This window comes from Meleagris gallopavo, chromosome 1, assembly GCF_905368555.1.
Source record: "Meleagris gallopavo chromosome 1, MGAL_WU_HG_1.1, whole genome shotgun sequence".
NCBI classification, from domain to species: Eukaryota; Metazoa; Chordata; class Aves; order Galliformes; family Phasianidae; genus Meleagris; species Meleagris gallopavo.
The window spans coordinates 34813270-34838666 of NC_139404.1; the positions used below are offsets into that span (position 1 = coordinate 34813270).

Here is a 25397-nt window from a genome sequence, read left to right on the forward strand (position 1 = left end):
CCCGCCCGGCCCCCCTCAGCCAGGCTCAGCGCGCAGCCGCATCGCGGCCCCGGCGCTCACGGCCGGAAGCGCGGCCTCTGTTTCCGTGCCGAGGGCCGGCGCCGGCGGAGGCGGGAACGCTCGAGTGGGGCCGGGCCGCCATGGACAGGTGAGTAGAGGTGGCAGGGCCGCGGGTTCCCGGTTGTCCTCCGCCGTCATCGGCGCCACGCGGGTTAAGGGCGGCGGCGCCGCCCGGCCCTGTCGGGCAGCCGCGGCCCTCCATGCGGCTGAGGCCTCTAGAGGAGCCGTACCAACCTCATGAAGTGCAGTGGAATAGTATTATACGTTGTGTTTACGTAAGACGTAGATTAAACTTTATGCTGTTGTGTTGTTTGGTTGTTTTTTTTGTGTGTGTTTTTTTTTTCCTCTTACACTTTTTTCTTGAGCATATAAACAGGAGGGGGAATGACTGTTTACAAGGGTGCGTAGTGATAGGACAAGGGGGAATGGTTTTAAACTGAGACAGGGGAGGTTTAGGTCAGATATTAGGAGGAAGTTTTTCACCCAGAGGGTGGTGATGCACTGGAACAGGTTGCCCAAGGAGGTTGTGGATGCCCCATCCCTGGAGGCATTCTACACCAGGCTGGATGTGGCTCTGGGCGGCCTGGTCTGGTGGTTGGTGACCCTGCACATAGCAGGGGGTTGAAACCAGATGATCTTTGTGGTCCTTTTCAACCCAGGCCATTCTATGATTCTACAAATTGCAGGGTTTGGAAGCGACATCAAGAGGTCATCGAGCTAAAACAGGGTTCCTACAGCAGGTCGCACAGATAAGCATCCAGCTGGTCTTGAATATCACCATAAAAGGAGACTCCACAATATCTCTGGGTAATCTGTTCCAGTGATCTGTCAGTCATACCATAAAGAAGTTCTTCTGCATATTAGTATGGAATTTCCTATGTTCAAGTTCTAGGTCACTGTTCCTTGTCCTATCACACTGCACCACTGAGAAGAACTTGGCCTCATCTATTTGCCTCCAATCTCCACTTCTTTTTAGGCATTTATAAACATTAATGAGATTCTCCCCTTAGTCTTTTCCCCAGGATGGACAGAAGAAAAAAACATAGAATCATGGTTTTGGGATGTTATTTTCTTTTTGACTGGGATTTTGAATCACTGCTGTGAAGTTACTAGCATTTGAAAGAAAAGATTAGCTAAAGAGAGTAACGTTATACTGTATGTTTTGCTTGGATGTGTTTTGCTTACTTTGTGTTTCTGTTTTCCAGAAGCAGTTTTGGAGATGTACTGTCACCCCTCAGTACAGAGATGGCCAAGCCTGGCCGAAAACAAAGCTCTCAGAAAAGAGTTTCCAGTATCCTTTTTCTACAGAGGCTTTTTATTTTCTGTTCAGTTGTTGTGTGTTGTATTCATAATGTCCTTATATTCCTGCTTCTTTCAGCAGCATAGTGAATTACTTGGCCTTTACAAGAGAGCTTAGGAATAAGCCAAGAGATGCAGTGACTTGCTTTGTCACAGAGAAGTATTTCTTCTGAATGGAAATTTTCTCTCCTCTCCTTTTTCCTTCTGTTGTTTTCATAAATCACAAACCGTGTCAAAGCTGCCATGGCTATATCTTGGAATGGATTAGTTAGTGGACTTCAGTAGGAGTAAGAGACTGTCAAAGTGTCTCTATGGTCAATTCTTGACTATATCTAGATAGATTTTTCTCAGTTGTGGACCATTCTGATGGCAGGGATGTTGTTGTGCTCACTCTTTCTATAGTATGGTGTTTTATATTTTTTCGTGGGCTTATGATGTTGGGTTGATGACAGCCTAGAGAATTATGTGAGCCATAGCCAACTCTCTCCCTGAATTTTCATCTCCCTGTTAAAATATGTTTGCTTTTATGATCTTTTGTGTACGTTTTATGTCATCACGGTGTATTTATTCAGGGCACCATAGCTTCTCAGGCACCATGATAGCAAGAGAAGTACACACGATTAGATTTCCACAGAACTTTCTTTTCCCCAGTTATATACAATAAAAAGAAATATTTAATAAATTGCCACCTAATATAATGCTTTTTTTTTCTGATTACGATAGCAAAGGAATCCAGTACGTAAGCTTATAAGCTCATCCTTCCATTTTAGTTTGATGGCCTTTTTTTTGGTTGTTTTTGGGGTAGGCTTTTTCTTGCAACCACAATATTGGCCCTGATCGTATTGTTGTTCACAGGAACCTGGAAGCTGATATAAAATGGGGCACTGGAACTTTTATGCCAGCACTTCCTTAGCAACTTCCTTAGTAAGCCATACATAGAGCATTGAACTCTATTGCCTTCTAGTTAAAGTCATTGGTGTCATGGAATGGGAGAAAATTCCTTTCTTGATGCACTGAGATTTAATTGTTATGGTTCATGCAGGATGTAGCAGCACTTCATGGAACAGTGTTCTCTTTGATCCAAGCAACTATGAGGACCAGGACATCCCACGCCTGTCATGCTGATGTTTCTGAACCGTATTTTGGAATGTCCCTTCTAGCCTTCCAGCTTTTAACCTTTTGCTGAAACATTTTATGATATAAGTGAATGGGACTTTCTATTTTAGTCTGAAATGTGTCCTTCTTATTAATTTGAGTCCCACTAAAATGATCTTCCTTTCCAAGCTGCCACAGTCATTTTAGGTAGAGCTAAAGAGTGTTTCTTAACTTGTTAATCAATCAGTTCTTACATCCCTGGATGACAGTATTGGATGTATGACACCCAGAGGCCAGATGATTCCCCGAACTTCCAGTTCGTTGTTTCGCCAGCCGTGTAAGTCTTATTTTGTTTTTTATTACATAATTAAAAGGAGTACTATGTTTATAAACTGACTGCTTCAGCTCTGGGGCCTCCAGCACAAGAGGATGTGGATCTGTTGGTGCAGGTCCACAGGAGGCCACAGTTCTAAACTAAAAGAGGGAGATTTAAAATTGACATTAAAAGAAGTTCTTTAGTCAGTGGATGGTGAGGCAGTGGGACCAGTTGCCCTGAAAAGTCTGGATACCCCATTCCTGGAGAAGTTCAGGGCCAGGTTGGATGGGCTCTCCTTGGGCAGCCTGATCTGGTGGATGGCAGCCCTGCCTGCAGCAGGGGGTTGGAAAACAGGGTGATCTTTATGGTCTGTTCCAACCAAACCATTCTGTGATTTCCAATGGAATTGAAATGACAATAGGTGTGCTTTATTGTCAGGTTTACGTGTGTTCTGCTTGGAAGACTAGTGCTTGAGATGCTCCAGACTTAGTTATACATATATAGCCTTAGCATAACTATGTGTAGACTATTAAGTTCCTTAATTCATGGTTAACCTCATTATTTCAAAATACTTAGGCCTAAGACTCATATTTCTTTTCTAATTGGTATTTCTGGGTTTCAAGCCTTGTGATGGAAAGAAGATACATACGGACAGAAGCAAGTTATTTCTCCATCTGGTCAATCTGGCTGTTGCATGACTGAGTAGGGATTTCATAAACACTTCAGTCTCCATAACAGGATTGCTATCAAGAGTTCCATGATAGAGCATTGTGATCTTAAAGACTCTTTGCAAAGAAAGCTTTTTGTCTTCCAGTTACTGCACTATCTCGAAGCTCTCTGAAGCAGACAGACGCATCTACCATCTTGGGAGCAGCAGGGAAATCTCCTCTGATTCTGCAGAATTCTGGTCTGCTTGGCAATCAGTCAATGGTAAGGCAGTTAGAGCACGTTTTTCCCTTTAGCTCTTGTGAAACGTCAAGGAAGCTACAAGTTTACTGTGTCTGTGTGTAGTTTACACCAGGGACAAACTGCAAGTGGAACAAGCTTACTGTTATTACTGCTTCTATAGAAGTTTGATACTACTGTTATTTATTACTGTGATGTTCTTTGAGATGATGTAGTGAGGAATGAAGAGTTTTTAGGGCTTCTTAAATACCCATATATGTTAAATTGGTCCTTAAAACATCAGCTTGTGACTGCAAAAATCTTGACTTTGCTTGTTTACAGATTCTTCAAAGGTGATTATTCTGTCAGCAAATTGAACCTTGAGAATTTTTCTTATTTTAGTACTCTTCTGGAGTAAGTTTCATTCGCATGTTAATGTTTGAACTTCAGAGCAAGTTTTTCTAATTACTTTTTAGATGGCATTAGTTATCTTCTATGGTTACATCTTTGGTAAAACAAATGATTATAAAAGTCGTCAGTAGGTACATCTGAACTATTTTATCTGTTTATTTTTAAATTGACCCAAAACAGCATGTTTTTCTGTATGTGAATTTTAATACATTCTTCCTTTTGGTTGTTTCTTTAGTTTGTGGCAGCCCATTGGTTTCTTTGAGATGTATGGCTCTGGATCCTATTGACTCTTGATCAATACTGATAAAATTCTTAATAGTAGCGCTCTGCCTGTGATTCAGAGCCTCTTGATATTCTGTAAATAGCATTTTCTGAGTATTTAGTGCTCTGACCTGAATCCAGTATAGTTTAGCAGGAAGAAGTTCGGGACTAGACAGAAGCTTTCACAGGAGTTTGATGGGAAAAGGACATCTTGTGGCAATGCACTTGCTAGTGGGTTACAGCACTCATCAGACTCTTTTGTATTTCCCACAGGGAGCTGGTATAATTTTTCTGGAATTGAGTTATATTTGCTCAGTGGTCTGAATGTTTTGGAGTGCTGCAGCATTCTGGTCTGACCGGATAGAGGGCAAAAATGGCAGAGAGAAATCAGGCAGGCGAAACACTGTGGATAGAATCTGGGGCATAAAGAGATGAACACCACATTATATGTCCACAGTTTTTGGATGTGCTTAAGAGACTTACAGCAGTGTCGTCTGGTTCTCTGTTTTTTCTGGTTTGGACTGGGAGCATTTTAACAGCCAGGAAAAAGAATCAACCATGGTCATATCCCTGGGTCCTGGTGTGTCATTAATTGCTGCTGAGAAAGCCATTGCTGTCACTAGAACAGATGTAGGGAAGCTATCCTGTTTATACAGTGTATGTGTAGATTATTTTCTCTTTTGACCATTTTGCTCCCTTCTGTCAGAGAGGCTTCCCCTAAAATACACCCAAGAAAGTGTGGCTTTGCCTTGTTCTCCACTTTAATATTCTTGCTTCATTCAATCAGTGTTTTGAGCAATTCACTAAGAAGATTGAAAGACTGAAATAAATGATTCTGATAAAAATTTTATCTATTTTGCTTAATTTTTCACAGTTGCTTTACAACTTAGTCAACAAAATCCTAAGTTAATAAAATGTTTAACATAACAGACTGTGAAAGGATGGAGTTATATATGTTTAAGGTAAAAAATGGTACAGAGGAATTTAAAATGCAGGGTCTGGTTAGATTAGCATACACACTTGTTATTTCCTGAAATAAAAGAGAATGTTCTTTTTCCAGATTAAAATTTTATTCTTTTGAGAACAGTTCCTTAAAATTATAGTTGTGCCTTATTTAAAGACTGTCTTCTTATTTCATTACTAATTTTTTGAGTTGCTCTGTTTGTATCACTCACATAGAATGAAAAAACCTTGGAGCTAGCCTTGTAGTAGTCTGAGTTTGCTGTTTATTTTCTTTATATTGTTTTGCTTTTAGTTGGATGAAAGTAACTGGACAGCAATGCTCTCACCTCAGCAAACAGGAATGTTTACAAATCTAGACATGACAGAAGATGTCACCATGAGTGCTGTACTGTTGCGTGAAGATGATCCTGGGGAAGCTGGTGAGATGATCTGAGGTTTTCATCACAGTTGAACAAATACATAATCTTGTTTTCCTGTATCTTCTCACTTAGATATTTCTATGCCAGAAACAGTCTAGTTTAAAGAATTCAGAAAGTTTACTTTTCCAGTTATTGGAGCTTTGCCAGTTTGTTCTCTGTGGAACCTGATGACAGAAATGGGATACTGTGGTGATGTAATACACAAATTGAATTAGCTCTGTGGAGACGTAGAATCAGCTTTGTCTTTAAAACTCAGATGACAGATTTACAGCAAATGTTTAATAATTATTTTACTTACCTCATAGCTTCTATGTATCTTTTTATATTAGCTGGTAAATTCTTCTGACTTGATGAGGTATAAACAGTTCATATCATCATTGTCTTTGTTAACATTTATTAATGATGAGATACTTCGGCATCAGAAGGATTTTTTTTTTTAATGTTGGGATTTTTAACCACATCATATCTTATATGGCTTTCTTCTTCTGTATATTCTAGCTACTATGAGCATGTACTCAGATTTTCTGCATTCCTTCCTGAAACATACATCAACTACCATTTTCGATCTTGTGGATGAGTATGAAAGTATATGTAATAACCAGGTAAATAATTTGCTTGGATGGGTCTTTTTCTTATTATTTGTTTGAATTTCCCATCCCTTCTGGAAATTGCACTGCCATTTTTCTGATCCTGAGAAAGTCACAGTGCTTAACTTAGACACTTTAAATCTTCCAGCTGGTTGCAGTCTTATTAGTCACGAACATTGGCATTGAATAGCATCCCTCTTTGCTCATCCTCTGCTTTGGCACAGGAATGCCTGTTGTGCAGCTTAGTAAATACTAGAAATGTCATCTGACTGCCATTCCACTGCAAGTGGCAAGCATGAGGTGGTGTATAGATCTTTTTTTTTTGTTAGTGATAGTGAGCTGGGTTAAAAAATACTCATTTCTCAGAGCTTTTTACTGTGGTGATCTAAGAGCTTTCTACTGCATTCCTAACAAGCTGGCAGTAGAGTTCTCAACATCACATTTAAGAAGTCTGTTTTTTTAAATAATGAACCGTAGACTGATGGTTCGTTATCAGCAGGGATTGTAAAAATAAAAGTGATGAGCAGTATTGACTGTGTATGTGCTTATTTACTTCAGGTGAACATACTGGGGAAGATAGTTTACAGAGCAACTCCTGGACAGCAGAAATTTTCAAAAACTGCCAGTGTCCTGTGGCTTCTCAAGCAGGAGATGGTAACGTGGAGACTGTTGTCCTCACTTTATAGGTAATTTCTTTGAAAAGCTCGTTGCCTTTTTACACTGAGCTAACTTTCTTAGACATACTGCATATGAGAGAACAAGTACAGAGTAAAGGAATTAAGTGCCTGTTTTTTAATTTGTTTGTGGAACTAACTGCTGATCGTGATGCCTATTTACTGTCTCCTTATGGGAGCTGAAAGTTGTTAACGGTCCTGTTGCTGCTTTCTTAACTTGTAGTATTTTTATAAAACACTTGAAAGGATTTTTAAGTGCTTTTGCTTTTATTATGCATTCTCCTGAATTGTTCCAGCTTTATTTTTGTAGTTAAGGTTTTTCATTTTTATTTCTAGGGACAGAATACAATCTGCATTGGAAGATGAAACTGCCTTTGATATCACAGTAAGTTTGAGGGTGAAGAATAGTACTACTGTTTTTAAAGGATACGTTTTAAAGCTGCATCCTTGCATTTTATTTTTTTAATAATTCCAGTATTGCAGCCACTCAAAATTCAGAGGTAAAAGAAGATAAACAAAGATGAGATTGATTTAATTACTATCAAGATAAATATTAAATTATTCTACATATAGTTGAATTCACCTTTCACAATATATTCAATTCCAAATTGAAAATGCTAGTTTAAACATTTGTATCAAGTGTATTTTGCTTTATTTCATTAAGAATTCCTCATGCCTTTGGAAAATCCACTGGAAATTACGATATATTTATTTTTAAAAGTTGCATCTGTAGTGATAATGTTCCCTGGGGCAGAGATAATTCTGCTTTGCCTAGAAGAGCATGTGGTCTCAAGCTGTCTGGTGCTTTGCAATTCTGATTCCAATTTATCTCAAGAGAAATCAAATTTTTTGGAGTGTTCTTGTTTCAGCTGTAGTCTTCTTGTGTGTATCAGTACAGTGTTTCCAGCCTTTACTGCCAGAATATGCTTAGGAAGACAAAACAAGTAAAGCAACTCAGCCTTTGTAAAATTTATGACTGTAGTTGTTTTTTTCTCAGTCATGAAATAGCTTCCTCTACGATTCCCACTGCTAAGTTGTCAGTGCTTTTAAATTAAACTCTGCTGTGCCAAAAAAAAGTCTCTTCCTATCTGTCTTTCTTAGAAAAACGCTTGTATTCTTCTGCTTCTGTTGTAAGAAGGCTAACTTCATGCAGGAGAGCAATAAGAAGGATCAGGGCTTGGGGCTGGTGTGTGTGTTTTGTTTTGTTTTCTGCTTGTTCATGGTTAGTGCTCATATGAGCTCTGGGAAAATGTCTGGGCTTTTCCTCTTACGAAGTAATGAATTGCAGTTGTGATAATATGAGAGCAGTCAGTGGAATTGGTGGATCTGCTGTGTAAAATCTTTCTGTGGCCATACATTTCAATTATATTATCAGTCTTTTACAGATTTTAGTGTGACAGAAAGTAGGTCATCCAAATAAAACAGGTGTGTAGCATCATCTGTTTCTGAAAAGGGACAGGGGAGGGGAGCATGCCGAGCTTACAGCAAATTTGGAAGTTAATGTGTGTTCGGTTTGATATTCATGTTTGTGTGGTAACTTTTCTTTTCCATGAAGTGGTGATAAACTTTTTCTGAAATAGGTTTTAAATGCGAGTGAAAAGATGAATGTAGACAACTTGTTTCAGAAAGATGCCCTTGTTCGACAAAGCCAGGTAGGACAGAATTTTTATGGTGAAAATGGTAATAGATGAGTAAACACTTAAATGTTTATGACATTAATAATTACATCAGCTTTAGAAAATATGAGCTCTGTGCATTTTGTTAAGCTACTTCAAGTAGTTATTTCTTTATGTTCATCTAGGCTTGTTATTTTCTGTATGTGCAGAAATATTGATTTCTAAAGATCAGCAATATTTCAGGCTGGGCTGGAGAGCATGGAAGGCAAAGAACTATTCTAATGTAGGTCATCTGAAACTGTTGTTGGTAATTAAGGAACTATTAAATAGCACAGTAGTAACTGCAGCATCTAGTGAGAAATATATCAAGTGCCAAAACAACCTTCAAACTGAGTACTTAGAGTGAATTTGTCTTAGGATAGGTACACCTTGGATTGCTGTGCAGATTACAAGTAGATTCAGAGATGAGAGAAAGACAGAATATTATTTATTGTGTGTTTGTTCTAAAAAAACCTATTGCATTTCATTCCAGCTGGTGGTAGATTGGCTAGAGAGCATTGCCAAGGATGAAATTGGGAACTTCTCTGATAATATTGAGTTTTATGCAAAATCTGTATATTGGTGAGTTCAGACTTACTTTGATTGTATCCATGCTTCCTGAAGTGTAATATTCACAGAACTAGACACAGAATCAGTCCTGAGCCTACTAAAAAGTTGGTCTGTTCATTCATTTTTCCTTAAGTTCTTAGATGTAAAAAGTGAGCTTCTCCCCAGTTCAGGTATGACTTCTCAAAAGTCATGTACTACTTTTGGGAGGAGAGGATGACAAGAAAGTTGTCAAAACAATTTAATTTAGTTTTACATAGATGACAGTTTAATTTTTCATAAAAAGACACGATAAGAAATGGTCATCTGCTGATCAGCCTGGATAAAACTCTTCTCATGTGTTTCTCTTCTGTGCTCAGTTCTTTGTCTGGCTTGAACTTTTGCCTGTTGAAGTTCATGTCATTGCTTTTGCCACTGATTGCTCCCCAGAAGTCATTATTGCCATCTTTATTATCAGTGAAGGATTTTAAGGCAGGAGAAAGCAAAGCCTTCTTGATTCTAGTTCTTACTATAAACATTGTTTTGAAGACAGGTGAATACAGGCTTCTGGAATCATGTGCTCATCCTGAGTTGTATTTCTGTCTAAGACTGACAATGCTGAATGCTAGTGGGAAATTTTGTTTGTGCAGAAATCAATCAATAGTTCACATACATTGAAACTGGTTTTGGAAGAAGTCAAAGCCACATGAATTGATTCTAGTGTTGCACTTCTAAAGAAATTTGACATTGTCGCTACAATAACACTGTTCATTGATACACAAACCAAACCAAATATGTCTTTCTTGTAACCCTATTCCACCAATCCAGAAATATTTTTTTAATTTTCATGCCTTCATGTTTGCTAGAAATCCTTTCTTTTTCTCAAAAACATTTCACTGCTCCCAGGGAGAATACACTGCATATCCTGAAGCAGCGACAGTTAAGTACGTACATGGGAAGTTCTCGACCTCTGGTAACAGAGTTGGTAAGTGTTACTTAAATATAAGACTTGGATTCAAAATGGGCATAAAAACCATTCAGAATGCTTTACACAGAGCATATGTGCTGTTTTCTAAGAATTGGTGGGACGGGGTGATTTTTGCTATCTATAAATTGTTGCAGTATCTAAAAATTGCAAGGCATTCAGTTGGAAAATCAGTACGGAAATTGTGAAGCAATGAGGAGCTAGCTGATGAGAGGATGTTAGTGAATGCTGAAGTTGGAAGTTGCTGGATGGTTAGCATAATGGTTAAAATTATCAGATCTTGATATATTTGCATTAAATGGAAGCAAGTACAACTACTATGAAAAGGCTGCTGAGAAGTTGGAGAAGGATAGACAGACAGGTAGGTTGATATGAAGAAGGGTAGAAGATTTTTGAAGGTGAGAAGAGCTGGAAGATGACAGATTTGAGGCAAAGGCATAATGATAAAGTAAATAAAGGGATTACAGTGTCTCCCTTTGATAGGAACAGTGACAGAAGAGGAATAAAGGAAATAAGAAAGACAAGGAAGTATCATGCTGGATATTATGTGGGCTGTATAACATGTTGTGCCGATATGAAAATGTGACTCTAAATTGTAAAGCAGGACAGGAATTCATTGGAAGAGGCAGATATGCAGTATGTGAATGGATGGATGGTTCCTTTTTTCCCTTGCAGGATCCAGATGCTCCCATAAGGCAGAAACTGCCACTTGATGATTTGGATCGAGAAGATGATGCAAGATTACTGAAGTATCTCTTCACTCTTATCAGAGCAGGGATGACAGATGAGGTAGGCCAAAGAAAGTTAAAGAATATTCTTGATTAACTAGTTTAACGTGTTTAAAATCTTACTATTAAAGCTAATGACAAGCTATGTAGTAAAATGTCTATTTAATTTTGTTTTGTAGGGATTTAATTTTCAATAAACTGTCTGTACTGATAGTGATGCTAAATCAGTGGTGGGAAAAAATATTGCATTTAGCGAAGTAACTTCAGGTGTAGAATAGACATTATGGAAAAAGTTGCATGTTTATTTTCGTTATTTGATAATGTAGTTTTTTTCTTTACCTTAATGATTTTGTACAAAATACTGCCAAAGACATGAGATTTTTCAAATAACTTCCCAATTTCATGTCTAATAATTAGTAGATTAGCTTATAAACTAACTTTTAAATTAATATTTTGGAGCGGAACATGCTTGCACTTGTAACTAAAGAGAGATTTTTTTGTGTATGCTTTCTTTAGAAATAGCTTTTAATTAAGCAGCCTTTGCTTGCTCTGCTCCTCTGATGTCCCCTTGGCTGTGTGATTTGAATGGAACTGAGGAAGAGTCATGGCTAGCATGTTACTTTTTGTTGGTTTCTTTTTTTGTTGGGGTTGTTGTTGTTTTTTTTAACCTTTATTGTGTGGCCAGGTGTCTTCACAAGGAAAAACTTCAAATAGACTTTATCTGAATATTCTAGAAAGTGTACTATTCTTCTCCATTCACCCTTTCACTATGATTCTGCTTCTTGCCTGCTCTTACAGAATATACAATGTGTATACTTTGCCTTAATCCTTATCTGAGTAACATCTGGCAGTTCTGGTCCTAAAGCTGTTCTGAATAAAGATTCCCAATTGTAAAGCAGCTTTTGTGATTTAATGTAAATAGTTGTACTGTGGTGTAGTCTGAAGGCCTCAGCTGGAAGCTCAGTCCCTTACACTAGGCTCTATATTTATATAATGACATTTGGATAACGGAAAGGAAAAAGGGACTTCAGATTCCTGTGTCCAAGACCTTAGATTAGGAAAATGGTTACTTGCTGGTGTTCTGTTGCTCTGTCCATTCATTGTTTGATATTATGGGCACAAGTCCATGTTGCTTCAGAGGCGTATGAATATAAATCTGCTATTTCAGTTGTTGCATTACAGTGTTCCTACTATCTAGTAAGCATGGAGTCTCTTATTCACTATTGAAAGAGTTAAAACCAAGAATCAGCCTTGGTTTATTTATCTTACAATAGATAGATAATATACATGCTATGTGAGCTTGACCAGCTTGCCTCTTCTTTCTGTTTGTCACCACTCCTAAAATGGCTGTCTGTCTGCAGCCTTTCCAATCTGAAGAGAGTGGAGCTGGACAAAACAAACCATGCCCACACACTGCAATGTCTCCAGCTGTTCATGGCTTTTTGTCAGTGTTGGAGCGATACCAGTCAGACTCATCAGATAATCTTTAGGGGTTTTTTTTGTTTGCTTGTTTTCCTCCAGGAGTGTAGGATTGGAAGAATTGTAAGCAAGCTTTGTTTTAGAGGTTTTTCCATGTACAGTTTCTGTTTTACATTCCATGCTATTCAAAATAGCTTTGAATTAAACCTCTTAGTGCTAGTGAGTAGGCTATTGATATCATGGGAAAGTTAGACTTGCTATTTTTAGCAGCACGCAAGGGGTTTGGCAAGCTGTATCAATTAGAAAAGTAGGTAAAGAGATGGTTAAGGGATCTAAGCAACAAGGTGGTACTTTAAGCTTACGTAAGTAAACTTATAACTTGATATCAATACATAAGTATTGATAAAAACTAGAACATTTAATGAAAAGTACTGTTGATTACATTTTATTTACTTTGTAATCCTTCAGTTATTTTGAGTTTAAGATTCTTTTTTGCCTAGTACAATCTCGACACAAATGAATGATTTTAATAATGTTTACATTTTTCCCCATGAAGTTGATAGCAGAAAAAATCCATTATTTTTCAGGCACAGCGCTTATGCAAACGATGTGGTCAGGCCTGGAGAGCTGCAACTTTGGAAGGATGGAAATTGTATCATGATCCCAACATAAATGGAGGTATTTTCTTCCATCTGCATTTGAGAACTGTAAAAATAAGCAGGGGGTTTTCTCTTTAGCAAAGAGAAATAGCTCTTTCTTTTAATATTAAGGGACTTTCTCGTGCCTAAAATACTTCTATCCTGTCTGTTGATCACATTTAACATGTATGAAATGGTTTTAGTTGAAGGTACGAGTTCACTGAATCCACTTGACATAGTAAAGTCAGCTTTGGGGTTTTTTTTTAATACAAGCATAACAGCTAGGAAAACAGATGTCTAGGAATTCTGTGTAGATCTTCACCACCACCATTCATGTCTCAGTACGTGTTTTCTCAATGTCAGAGAACCTTCTGCCATTTAGAATTATAGAATGGTTGGGTTGAAAGGATCCTTTCAGATCCTCTAGTTCCAACCCAATGCTGTAGGCAGGGACACCTCCCTCTAGACCAGGTTCCTCACAGCCACATCCAGCCTGGCCTTGAGTGTGTCCAGAGTGGGACACTCACAGCCTCATTGGGCAACCTGTTCCAGTGTCTCACCACCCTCACAGTAAGGAATTTCTGATATTTGATATAAATCAACCCTCTCTTCCAGTTGAAAGTCATTAAATCATCTAGCAAATATTTTATTGCTTATGGACTCAAAAACGTTCTATCTGTCGTTCAAAAGATAAAATAGGACTAAAGAGTTCAGCAAAGGTAAATGGAGAAAAAATACACGGTTTTACAGTATTTGGACTCTGCTAGATTTAGCAAAGGATTTATGAACATGTCTGAGTGCTATGCACACCTGAGACTGGAAGGCATACTGCTTTACTATTTTTCAAATTCTGATATCCCATTGTACTTCTGTACAACTCACTGGTGTCTTAACCTTGTTTTGGAGCGTTGCCTACCTACCTAGCCTGCTGTTATGGTGTTGGTTTTTTTCCTGTGATGCACACTGTCATGTGGAGGCATGCAGCTTGGCAGCAGCACTGAAGCAGTAGCATTTATTAGATGCTTATAGTCCTTAAAATATAAAAATTCACTAAAAGTTCTCTTGCCCCCTGACTTTCTGTTTTCTAAATGTAAATAGTCTATTTATACTGTCAAGGTCAAAGCCTTTTTTCTTTTTTTTCTTTAAGGCTAAATTGCAACTAAATGCTTAAAGTACTGTCATGTTAAGATGTGTATTTACCAAACTTGCTAGAAGAGCTACCCTGCAGGCCAATCCATTGATAAGCATTGGAAAGAGTTTCAAAGGGATTGAAATAGGGTTAATAACAGAGAATAGACTTTTATCTTACTGCTTTCGTTTTTTTAATAACTTTTTAAATTATTATTATTATCTTTTGCAAGGAGGAAACGAGGTACAGCCTGTTGAAGGGAATCCATACAGATGCATTTGGAAAATATGTTGTTGGCGTATGGCTGAAGAGGTAAGATAATGTTAATTTGCTTGGTATTCATGTTGAACTTCTTTGAACTCAGTAACATGATTTTAAGTAAACCTGCCTTTTTAGTTTACTGTTTGTGGGATTTGCAGTTCATGTTTCTAAGAGGACTTCTGAAATAATATATTTTTCCTGTAGTGAGAAATCTGCCCAATCAGCATCAATCTTTAAGGCTTTGGAAATGTCATTTTCACTTGGTTGAGAGTGAAGCTGCTGATGCTGGCTTCCATCTGGACTCAGTTGAATGGGGAAGGAAAAAACATCATTTTCCAACTTTTCTTTTTAAGTGCATGGAACGCTTTGTAACGGATTAGTCTCTAATGAAATTTAACTGATCAGGAAGCATTTTTAACTCACAGGTAATTTTTCAACTGTTTATTTTAGGAGCAGTTTAACAGATATGAGAGAGCAATCTATGCAGCACTCAGTGGAAACCTCAAGCAGGTATGTCACGCCTCCTAGTACTTGGTGTTTGACAGCTGTGCATTTTGTTTTTATATGTGATAATAACACCATAAAGACATACTTCTTAATATGCTTTCAAGAACTTAGTAATCCTGACAGTAGCAAGCAGTGCTGCTTTAGCAGACATGCTCTCTGTAGGATTTTTGTGCCTTAATTAAATATATTTGATAGACTCGTTTAGTACTATTCTTGCTGACTATCAGTACAACCAGTTCTAATTTTGTTGTTTTAGATTTGAAATTTTAGTATTACCTAAAAGGTTGTTCAGCCACTTTTCTGCTCATGTACCATATTCTGATTTGTCAGTGTTTTAAGTTGCACACATTAGACAAGTTGATGTATCTAGACATGACTCTGTAACCAAATTTCACTATTGATAGTTTTAAGTAATTCTTTCCTCTTATTAGTTTGAATCCCTCAGGTATTTTCTGTGCTCACCTTCTCCTTAGTAGTGATGTTTTTAATACATGTATGTAAATAAATTGCTATTTAGGAGAAGGAGAGCACAAAAACGTGTGTATGTGGGGGGTGGGGGAGAGTACATATAAAAGGGTGACGAGGAAAGTTACAGCCAATATAATGAAAGTTTACCTGCTGTTAATCAGTGGTAGTCTCCTACTTGAGGGGCTTGACACCTCCTTTCCCTCTCTGTCTTGGAACGATGTGTTAGAAATAAAAATGATTCACAAAATAAAAGAAAGATTATTGGTGCATTTTTACAGTTCTTTTATTCATTGAAGTTTGAAATGAGCTCTTTTACAGAAGGAGGCATTGTAAAGTTATACTGAAGTACAGTGCTTAAGATGCTTACCTCCTTTTGACAGAGGAAAGAGATATTTAATGAAAGTCAATATTTTTTGTAACTTCAGTAATTTTAAAATTGCTGTAAGATAGAAATGTTTCCTGAAGTGCACTGTTGTGTCTGGAACTTGTCCCAGGGCTTCACTGCTGAAAGAGCCTAGTAAGTTTTGGATAAGCACTGGCTATAAAGTTTTAGCACATTATTCTATGTATAATAGCACTATCTAGGCTCTCTTGCTCAGTGATCTCTCAGATTTTTTTCTTAAACTTCCTATTATAATTTTAGAGGTATAATGGGAATGTTTGTATGTAGTTTTCTCAATGTTTTCTTAGTATATGGATAAAGTAACACAGTTCAAACACTTCCGAGATGGCATTGCCACAGAGCCCTTCCTTCATTCCTTCACCACTCATTATTCTACTGTGACTTGTGCAGCCATGACATAAAGCAGGGAGGGAAGGAGGGGTGGCCCTGCTGGAAAATGTCACAGCAGAAGAGTGGATTGTTTTCATCTGGGTTGGTTTTCTGAACTGTTACAATAAAGAGGGAATGGTGTCACAGTGATGCCACCAGTTAAAGGAGGTAAAAGAGTTTTTTATTTTGGCTACTTTTGATTAAAAATAATCAAGGAACTAGATCGCTATTTTAGTGAAAGGATTTTTGGTTTTATCCTGAGTTAGTGAAGGAAAGGTTGCTGTTTGTGAAAGCTTCTGGTCTGCTACGACAGCAAAAAACCTGATCTTAAATTACAGTTGATGTTTTTGTATTCTGGTGGTTCTCAATCTCTAACAGTTTCTGCTCTGTTTTGTTCTGATGTATAAAATGCACAGCTTCTTCCAGTCTGTGACACCTGGGAGGACACTGTTTGGGCGTATTTCAGGGTCATGGTGGATACACTTGTGGAGCAGGAAATACGAACATCAGTAGTAACTGCAGAGGAAATGGAAGAGCTCCCTAGAGAGTATTTAGAAACCAAGTAAGTTTTAGGTAGCAATTATGTTCCTACCCTCAACAAAGGATCCTTTCACAATATTCAACGTTTGTGATGGTGTTGTGTTTCTTTTTTTTAACCTTCTCTCTTTTACTTTTAAAGCTGGACTTCAGAAAAAGTGTTTGAAGAACTTCAGGCAACAGACAAAACGGTATATATTGCTTACAGTTTCTCCTCACTGTTTGCTATTTTTACTTACACAGTGGTTTGTGCTTCTCCACTATTTTATGAAACAGTGAGGTTTTCTGTCCCTGTAATATATATTTAATTCAAATAGATTTTTCTGCCACCTTTTAATGATGAAGAAGGTACAGGTTTTGTCTTGTTTCTCACCTGCCAAACTAATTGAATGTGCTAAAGAAACAGTGGACAACAAATTGCTGTCAGACGTGCAAAGCAGACAGTGTAAATGGCATTTTTAACGCTCTGATAAAATGTGTGAAGATTGATTGCTTGTGGTTTTCTTTGTAGGAGGTTTGCATGTATATTTCAGAACAGGTCTTTCAAAATTGAAAAGCACATATTTTTTACTATACTGTATTTGTCCTTAACACAGAGTATTTCATTTAAGCTGGAATAGATAACTTATATGTTAATTTTTGTAAAGATTAAATTGAAACTATGTTTGGTGGGGTCAAATAAAGAGCTTACAGATGGAAGCAGCTAGCCAGATGCACTCAGCTGCCATGGCCTTTCTGGCTATTCCCACCAGCCAGTTTCACTGGTGCACTTGAATTCTGTTTCATGCCTTAGTTTCCCAACAGAAAAATGTCTTCAAGTACATTTCACAGGCCTTTTCTTTAAGGATTGGTAGAAAATGTTGCAGCTTTTATGACTTTGTAGAATCTGTCCTGATACACTGTTATTCTGTTCAAAGCAAAAAGCCCTTATTTTTGGATCTCTTTTGTGAAAGCCTTAACATCACATATCTATATTCTAGCTCTTTCAGTTTGTCAATCTTCTTATAATTTGACATGGACATAGCAGGTGCATTTTCTTTTTTTTTATATAGAACACCCTTTGAAATAAGAGAGCTGCTTTTTTTCCTCTAAGAAACCTTTGCTTTATTTACAAATTTGCTTTTTTTTCTTTTTCCTTTTTAACATGTTGTGCCATGAGATTTTATTCACAGTTTGAACTTTCTGTTTTCCTCTCCAGAGAGTTATAGAGGAGAATCAAGAACACTATCGTGTGATTCAGAAATTCATTATCCTGGGAGATGTGGATGGTGAGCTTTTCTCTAAGTGACTTTTAAATGTCAACCGACTGCATTATTTCTGGTGATATTTCCAGAAACTTCTCTGTGAATGGGTTTTGGAAATGCACAGTAGGCAAACTCCACCTAAAAGCAAAGCTGATTCTTTAATTGAGAACTACAGGGAATTTCTGCAGCTTGACCTACAAAATAGTTTTTGAGGCGGTCATGAAATCGTGTAAATGATTCAGAATGTATGTGAGAATATTGCTGCAACTTTGTCTAAGAAATGCATAGAGCAGACAGAATGCATACAGCAGATATTAAAGCCAAATAGATAAATATTAGCCAAGCTGTTGCAATTCTGTTTTAGCGTGCTTTTAAGGTTAAACTATATTAGTTGAATAGATGCGTAGTTTTGAAATATTTCTTAGGCTTTTCCTGGGGTATGACTGATACAGACGTGTGGTTGGTGGCTACAGGTCTGATGGAAGAATTCAGCAGATGGCTTTCCAAAGACAGAAGTGTGCTGCCAGGGCACCTCCTTCGTTTCATGACACACCTTATTCTGTTTTTCCGCACTTTGGGCCAGCAGACTAAGGTAAGTGTGAAGTTCTTGTAGCAATGTCCACTCTTTGAATTCGGATGAATGTATTTAAATACTCAAAATATGCGCTGTAATGGGAAATTACTACCAGGCTGATGAGGAGCTACGTGCCTGTAGTGTGTTTGTTGATATTGGATCCTAAAGGCAACATTAAAAAAGAGCGTCTCCTCCCCTCCAGATCAGCTTCAAAAATGTTGTTTGAGAAAGGCAGATTTTATTTAGAAGCTTGTGTGGGGAAAGAAAGGACCTAACTCAAAATTCAAGATTTACATACAGCAGCTGAAATAATCTGGCTCAGGCACTGCCCTTGGAATTGTATTTATTACTGGATGTTCATGAATGCATTTGTTTGAGGCAATTAGTTCCTTTTGGTCCAAGCCAAAACCATTGTATTTTCTACAAATACATACCACATCCAGCTTGCTAGCTACCTAGGCACTTTGTGCTAAATATAAGGGTGAGTCGCAGAGCTGCAATTACTCTTTTCAGAGGCAGTCACAAGTAATTAAAGCCCCACTTTTCTATTACTTTAAAATTTAGAAGCATACATATGAATAGTATTTCTTTTGCTAAAATATTAATGTATATATTCTGTAGCTGATTTCAACACAGCTTTCAGTTATTGTGTTGTTTTTTTATGTCTGCTCATTGCTTCATTCCCCTGTCAAAATATATTTTGAAGTTAGTTTTGATGTTTTGAGTACAGTTTTGAGTACAGTTCATATAAACGCTTAGATCAAAATCCCTGATGTCATTTATATATCCTTTTAGTATTCTTGCTTGTAGAGAAAACTTAGAGAAATCTCCTCAGGTACTTTTTGCATCAAAGTGCTGAGACAAAAATAAGGCAAGCTTGTTCTTATTGAATGCTGCAGTGCTTTGCATTACTCACAGATGATAATAAGAATTTGACAAAAGTCAGCTTGCGTGGTTTTAGCATTTTCCAGCTTACAGACTGACTACGACTGAATGCAGTAGATTTATGAACTAGTAGCACTGGAGTCAGCAGCAGTAATATTTGTATCAATTAAACGTAAGATGGGCTGGCAGCTCACTTTATTTTGTGAATTAGATTTGCTTTATTGCAGCACCTGATGATCCAATGGCTTTAGATTTTTTAGTTGTTAGCTGCAACAAGAGAAACTCATCTTGTGGGCTGAACAGTAATTCTAAATACATTTCAGTGGATGTTTCTTTAAATTCTGAAAACCTTTGGTGAGGGATATAGCACTAATTTGTTATTGCTTAAACATAAATCTGCATAGACACAAGATAACCATATCAAACTAAAATGATGGCTCAGAAATCAACACTTGGTTCTTAGCTGAAGGTGTTCACGTTGTTCAGGCTGTCCTTGGTATTTCCTGGTGTTCAGGGGTTGTTTGTTTGCTGTTTTTTTGCTACATTATCTCATTTAAAATTGAATTTATATTTGTTTGCAATAAGGAGGAAGTTTCTGTTGAAGTCCTAAAGACCTACATTCAGGTAAGCCTTCAGAATTCTATTTTGTTTTCTTTGAGTTTAGACATTAAGGAGGAAAAAGTGAGAGTAAAGGTTACATGGTGGAAAGAGTTAGTGCTCTCCTAATAGATGGATGGAGGTTTGCCTGAGTTATATATATATACAGCATTACTGTCAGAGATTATTGACCCTTGTTTAGAAGCTGAGAAACAAGTGGAGTCTTCTTTATGAGGGGGAAAAAAACCCACACAATTAGGAATCTGGCTTACACGTTATTTAATATTCATAACTGAGATGTGTACATAGAGGAACATTGTTTTTTTTTTTTAATATTTACCTTCTATTCTTCAGCGGATGATATCAGAGAAGCACACAGACTTAATAGCTTTTTATGTTAGCCACCTGCCCCCAGAGCTGGCTGTTGCCCAGTATGCTCTGTTTCTAGAAGATGTTACTGAAAGCGATCAACGCCACCACTGTCTTGAATTAGCAAAAGAAGCAGGTGAGATGTGCTCTACATTATGTTTTCTTCCTGTAATCTGGAATAGCAAATCTATTTCTAAAATAAGCTAAGTATCACTTTTGCTTGTGGATCATGTCCAAACATAGCAGAAATTAAATGCTAACTGCCCGTCTTAAATATGTGCTCTGAAGTTTGACAAACATATCTGCACGCAGGTCCCCAGCACAGAGTGTTTGGTGTTTTCTGTTATCTTGGATATTATTCATCTAAAATACATGCAATAAATTACGTATCTCAAAAGCCTCTAATTTAGCGTGGCAGTGAGAGTGTGACCAGCCCAGTAACAGTTACTGGTAGTGAAAGAAATAAGGTCCATAGCCCCAGTCTGAAATTCATTCAGCAGTAAGTTTGAATTTCTGATCCCCACTGTGTAATTCTCTTTTCACCTAGGCCTGGATGTTGCAGCCATAACAAAAACTGTTGTTGAGAACATCCGCAAGAAGGATGCTGGGGATTTCAGTCACCATGATCATATGTTGAATACAGGCACAACAGAGGTGAGTATGCTTTGTTAGGGAGCTATTCCAATCTGCAATCAAGCACAGTGTCCTTCGCCACATCTGTTCCATATTTCTCTTTAAACACTGCTGGAAATTGCCTTGAGAGAGTCTGTGAGAGAAACATGCTTTTCATGTGGCCAAGCAAGGAGATGAATTGCATGAATGCTTAACTTCTGTTTCTGCTTCTCTTTGATCTTCTGGGCTTGAGTTGTGTGTCGCTAGTAGTGTGTCACTGTGAGAGCAGTAAGTGGAGGTGAAGCCTGTGAAATATCTGCAACAAAATATGTTGTAGCTGAGAACAGAGTATTATTGTAGCTTCTAAGAATTATAAGGATTAATACTTTGGATGTCAGATGTACTTCATTCCATGTTCAAATGATATGTTCCAGCTACTACAGACATAGTCTGTACTGACAGGTTCCTTGTCATCACCACTGAATGTCAGCTGGATCCAATCCAATACTTAAGTGACAATGAGGTACTATTAATAGCTAGCCTTCTATTTCCAGAGTAGTGCTTGGAAAGCCCTGATACTTTGTAAACATGGAGCAAATTTTTTGCTATTTCATAAAAAATTTCAACTCTTGCCCTCTGAGCTAATGAAGCAGCTTACCTAGTGCAACAGTTGGAAAACTGGTCCCAGGCCAAATGTACCCTAAAGTTTATAGCAAGGGTTCAATAAACCATGTTTATACAGTGCATTCATGTTAAGGTTTCTATGCTTGGTAATTCATAGAAGTTCCTGAGATCTGATGCTTTCCCATTGGTCTGAAAATTTCTGAGGTATTTAGAAATGGATTTTTTGGATGAATTTAGACCGTAGAGATTGTTTCCTAAGCTTTTGATATAAAAGGTGTGAATAAAATGATTCTTATTAATGCATTGTAAGACTGTCCAAAGATCTCTGGAAGCTTGAGTATTTCTTTGAGTAGATTTATTATATTTAATGCCACCTGTGTGTTTTAAATGTTAGTGACTCTAATAAATACATTGGTTTTTACAGGCAGATCGGCTGAAAATAGATGTAATTGACTGGCTCGTATTTGATCCTGCACAGAGGGCTGAAGCACTCAAGCAAAGCAATGCTATCATGAGGAAGTTCTTGGGTACTCAACTTCACAAATACTGTAGACTTTTTAAGTGTTGGTTTTGTTCTCATTGACTCTTGGCAATATGTTTGATCTGGCTTTGCATCTTGTCTGTTAAAAGGCATGAGTGTAATAGAGTATAGCACTGTACAATGCATCTTTTTTCCTTATAGTGACTTAACTATGATACAGTTTGTCAGTTTATGTAGGTAAAGTATGGGAATTGCACAGCTGTTGATACTCAGTTCACATTCTTATAGCATCCAAGAAGCATGAAGCTGCAAAAGACGTGTTTGTGAAGATTCCTCAAGATTCTATAGCAGAGATATATAACCAATGGGAAGAACAGGGAATAGAAGCCTCTCTTCCAGCTGAAGATGACAATGCTATAAGAGAACATTTATGTATAAGGGCATATTTGGTGAGTTTTAAATAAACTGTGTTCCGAGTTATTAATAAATACTAATGTGATAATAATATAAATAATGGTGGCTTTGCTTTGCTGGTAACATTTTAAGCTTTAGCCATTTGAATAAACATCTTATTCCTGGATACACTGTACCTGAAAGTTTACAGAATAGTAAGAGCTGTACTCAAAATTAACAGATGTCCAAACATTGTTTCCAATGCAATGCAGGAAGCTCATGAAATCTTCAGTAAATGGTTTCAACACATGAACTCAGCTCCACAGAAGCCACCTTTGTTGCCACAAGCAAGTTTCACTGAAAAAGTGGCCCATGAACATAAAGAAAAAAAATACGAGGTAGGTAAAAGTTATTTACTATCAACATTTATGTTCTTGCTTAAGAGACAGTCTTAGTTTAATGAAGCAGAAGTCTGCTCATTCCTTTTGCCTAAGAACTCTATTTATAAAATACTGTATTTATGTGCCAAAAAGAGGGAGTAGAAAACAGTACAACAGTAGTAGAGCCACTGCACAAGAAATTCTCATACTTTTTTCCTGTGTGACTCAGATTTATTTGCAATACTGCATTACGTATGGTTAAGTATTCGCTACAATGTATTGTTTATCAATGTTATAAATAAGTCTGAGTATTTGATTTTTCTATTAACTCTTCCCTGGCTGAAGATTCTAATCTAAATTACAGCAGTGCTGGCTGTTAAGCACAAGGTGAAGATTCTGCTACAATAGCCTTGGAATCACTCTGTCCAGCAGAAGATAATTTCCTGTTTCTTTGCCAGGTGGACTATGGTATCTGGAAAAGTTTCTTGGATGGTCTTACAAGTGATGTCAAGGAGAAGATGTACAACGTGTTGCTGTTTGTTGATGGAGGATGGATGGTTGATGTTAGAGAGGTAAAATAATTTTTAATGTCATGCCACGGGCCACAAAGTGCTGGATTGTATCCAGCTGTACCCTTGCCATTTTTCGTTCAATGTCCTATTTATCAATAATTCTCTCTGGCCTTGCTGTCACCAGTTATAGGTCACTCCCCTTCAGGTATGATATAAACCAGATCTGGCACTCCAGTTTAGGCTTAGTCCTGATTTTTTTTTGCCTCTGACACTACAAATATCTTGATTATGTTGCCTTTTAAAGGTGGGTGTTTGTAAGACTAATGTATATTGTGCTTTGGTAAGGATGCTGAGGAGGACCCTGAACGAACACATCAGATGATTCTGCTGCGAAAGCTGTGTCTGCCAATGATGTGTTTCTTACTGCACACGGTGTTGCACAGTACTGGGCAGTACCAGGAATGCCTGAGGCTGGCTGATATGGTGGCATCCGAGCGACACAAGCTCTATACGGTGAGTTACTGAGAGCTGCAGGCAGCTTGGCTTCTAATTAAAAGCTCCGTGGGTTGGCTGTGAAAGAAGCTTCCGTACAGAGAGGAAGACACCATATGGTACTGAACATCCTAAGTTTCTTCATCTTTTCCCATTCACTGCAGTAGTAAAGAGTTTCTTTTTATGCTGATTAAAAGGAATCCAAGCGTTAACTTTGAAACACCAAAGGTGATGGCAAAATAGTTCTTCTGAGTACCAATTTTTCGATAACAGCAGTTGAACTGATAGAAGTTGAACTATAAAATTGTATTTCATTCTAATTTTTTTTTTTCTCCATTACACTTCAGAGCATTTTATAAGCAGGTTTCACTTGGGGGTATTTGATTTACCCAACCTTCTCCCTCCAAGACTCCCAAATACAGTCCCCCGAAATACATACCTCACAAAAATCACATATCCCAAAAGGCATCTGTGTTGGATGGAGGTAGAGGATTAGAAACCAGATAGGAAACATCGAGACTAAGAAAAACACTGTGATGCATTTGCATGGATTGCCTTTATAATATCTCTGCCAGCAATAACAGGAAAATTAAACTTGTCAGTTCCCCAGTACTTTGTGTAGTAGCTGAGACAGAGTTATCTGGACACTCCTTGTGGGTTTGAGTACTGCCACTGCTCCCGGTCCCATACCAAATGTCTTTCTGAAATATGGATCTGTTGTGGGCACTCTTCTAGACGAAAAATCAGTGAAGACATTGAGTAGCTCAGCAAACCACCATTCACTTTGATACCAGTGCAATTCCTTGCAAATAAATATAACTCAATTATGTACTTTTTTTAATTCTTAGGTATTTTCAAAAGAAGAACTCCGAAAATTCTTACAGAAGCTGAGGGAATCTTCTCTGATGCTTCTGGACCAGGACCTCGATCCCTTGGGATATGAAATTCAGTCTTAGAACTTCTTTTAGATATCTGCAAAAACTTTTGAACGTGAAGTCTGGACACTTTGATCAACTTTGGTTCGTTGTGTAATTCATTCTGATCTTTGTTCCAAGAAACACAGTTATACAGATTTCACTTTCGAAGTCCTGACCAACATGAGAGGATATTTGTCACACAGTCTCTTTTGTAACTTTTTTTTTTTCTAATAAATGTGCTTTACAAACAGAAAATGTTTGTTTATTCACATCTAAACTGCCAATACACATAGCAAGGTGGTGTTGTGTGGACTTCCTTCGCGTACGTGCTGAGGAGCTGCCTGTGGAGGGGAAGCGTTATTCAGCAGTACAAGAAAATGCAGGGCTGCAGCGGAAAAGGAAAGTGAGGCAGCGTGTGGAAAGCAGGGGAGGGGAAGGCAGAAGCAGTGGGCGGGGGGGAACATCCAACGAAGAGCAAAGTTACCGGCTCCTGGCGGCCCTACAGAGGAGACAGCGTTGCTGAAGGGCTCAGTTCAGTCGCTCAAAGGTTGAGGTAATCCCGACCTGGGGAAGAAGCGATCGTGTCCGGAAGCGAGCGCGAGGTTCTGCGTTTCGTGTAGAAATCTCCTTGCACGTTTACATGCGTAAATGCGTCTAGCTTCTCCCCTAAAGGGAGAGGGCAGAGGGCGCAGCTCTAACAGA

General features: G+C 37.9%; 1 protein-coding gene and 1 long non-coding RNA gene across 2 annotated transcripts; one reads left to right on the plus strand and one right to left on the minus strand.

Moving 5' to 3' along the window:
• Window positions 1–24950, plus strand: NUP107 (nucleoporin 107). The gene is made up of 28 exons (XM_085220913.1): window positions 1–148; window positions 1266–1351; window positions 2702–2791; window positions 3585–3700; window positions 5583–5709; window positions 6208–6311; window positions 6855–6982; window positions 7307–7355; window positions 8551–8622; window positions 9119–9207; window positions 10078–10156; window positions 10832–10945; window positions 12891–12981; window positions 14303–14382; window positions 14782–14841; window positions 16495–16640; window positions 16758–16806; window positions 17814–17883; window positions 18333–18451; window positions 19904–19942; window positions 20270–20420; window positions 20832–20938; window positions 21945–22047; window positions 22290–22450; window positions 22667–22792; window positions 23233–23346; window positions 23632–23799; window positions 24627–24950. Exons 1-28 carry the CDS (start codon window positions 141–143, stop codon window positions 24732–24734), a joined length of 2754 nt encoding a protein of 917 aa, XP_085077039.1. The 5' UTR covers window positions 1–140; the 3' UTR covers window positions 24735–24950.
• On the minus strand, window positions 21859–25318 carry LOC109366221 (uncharacterized). The gene is made up of 2 exons (XR_002112405.3): window positions 25180–25318; window positions 21859–25036 (listed from the first exon to the last, which is right to left on the minus strand). It is a non-coding gene; the product is annotated as an uncharacterized LOC109366221 (long non-coding RNA).
• Between the last annotated feature and the right edge of the window lie 79 nt (window positions 25319–25397).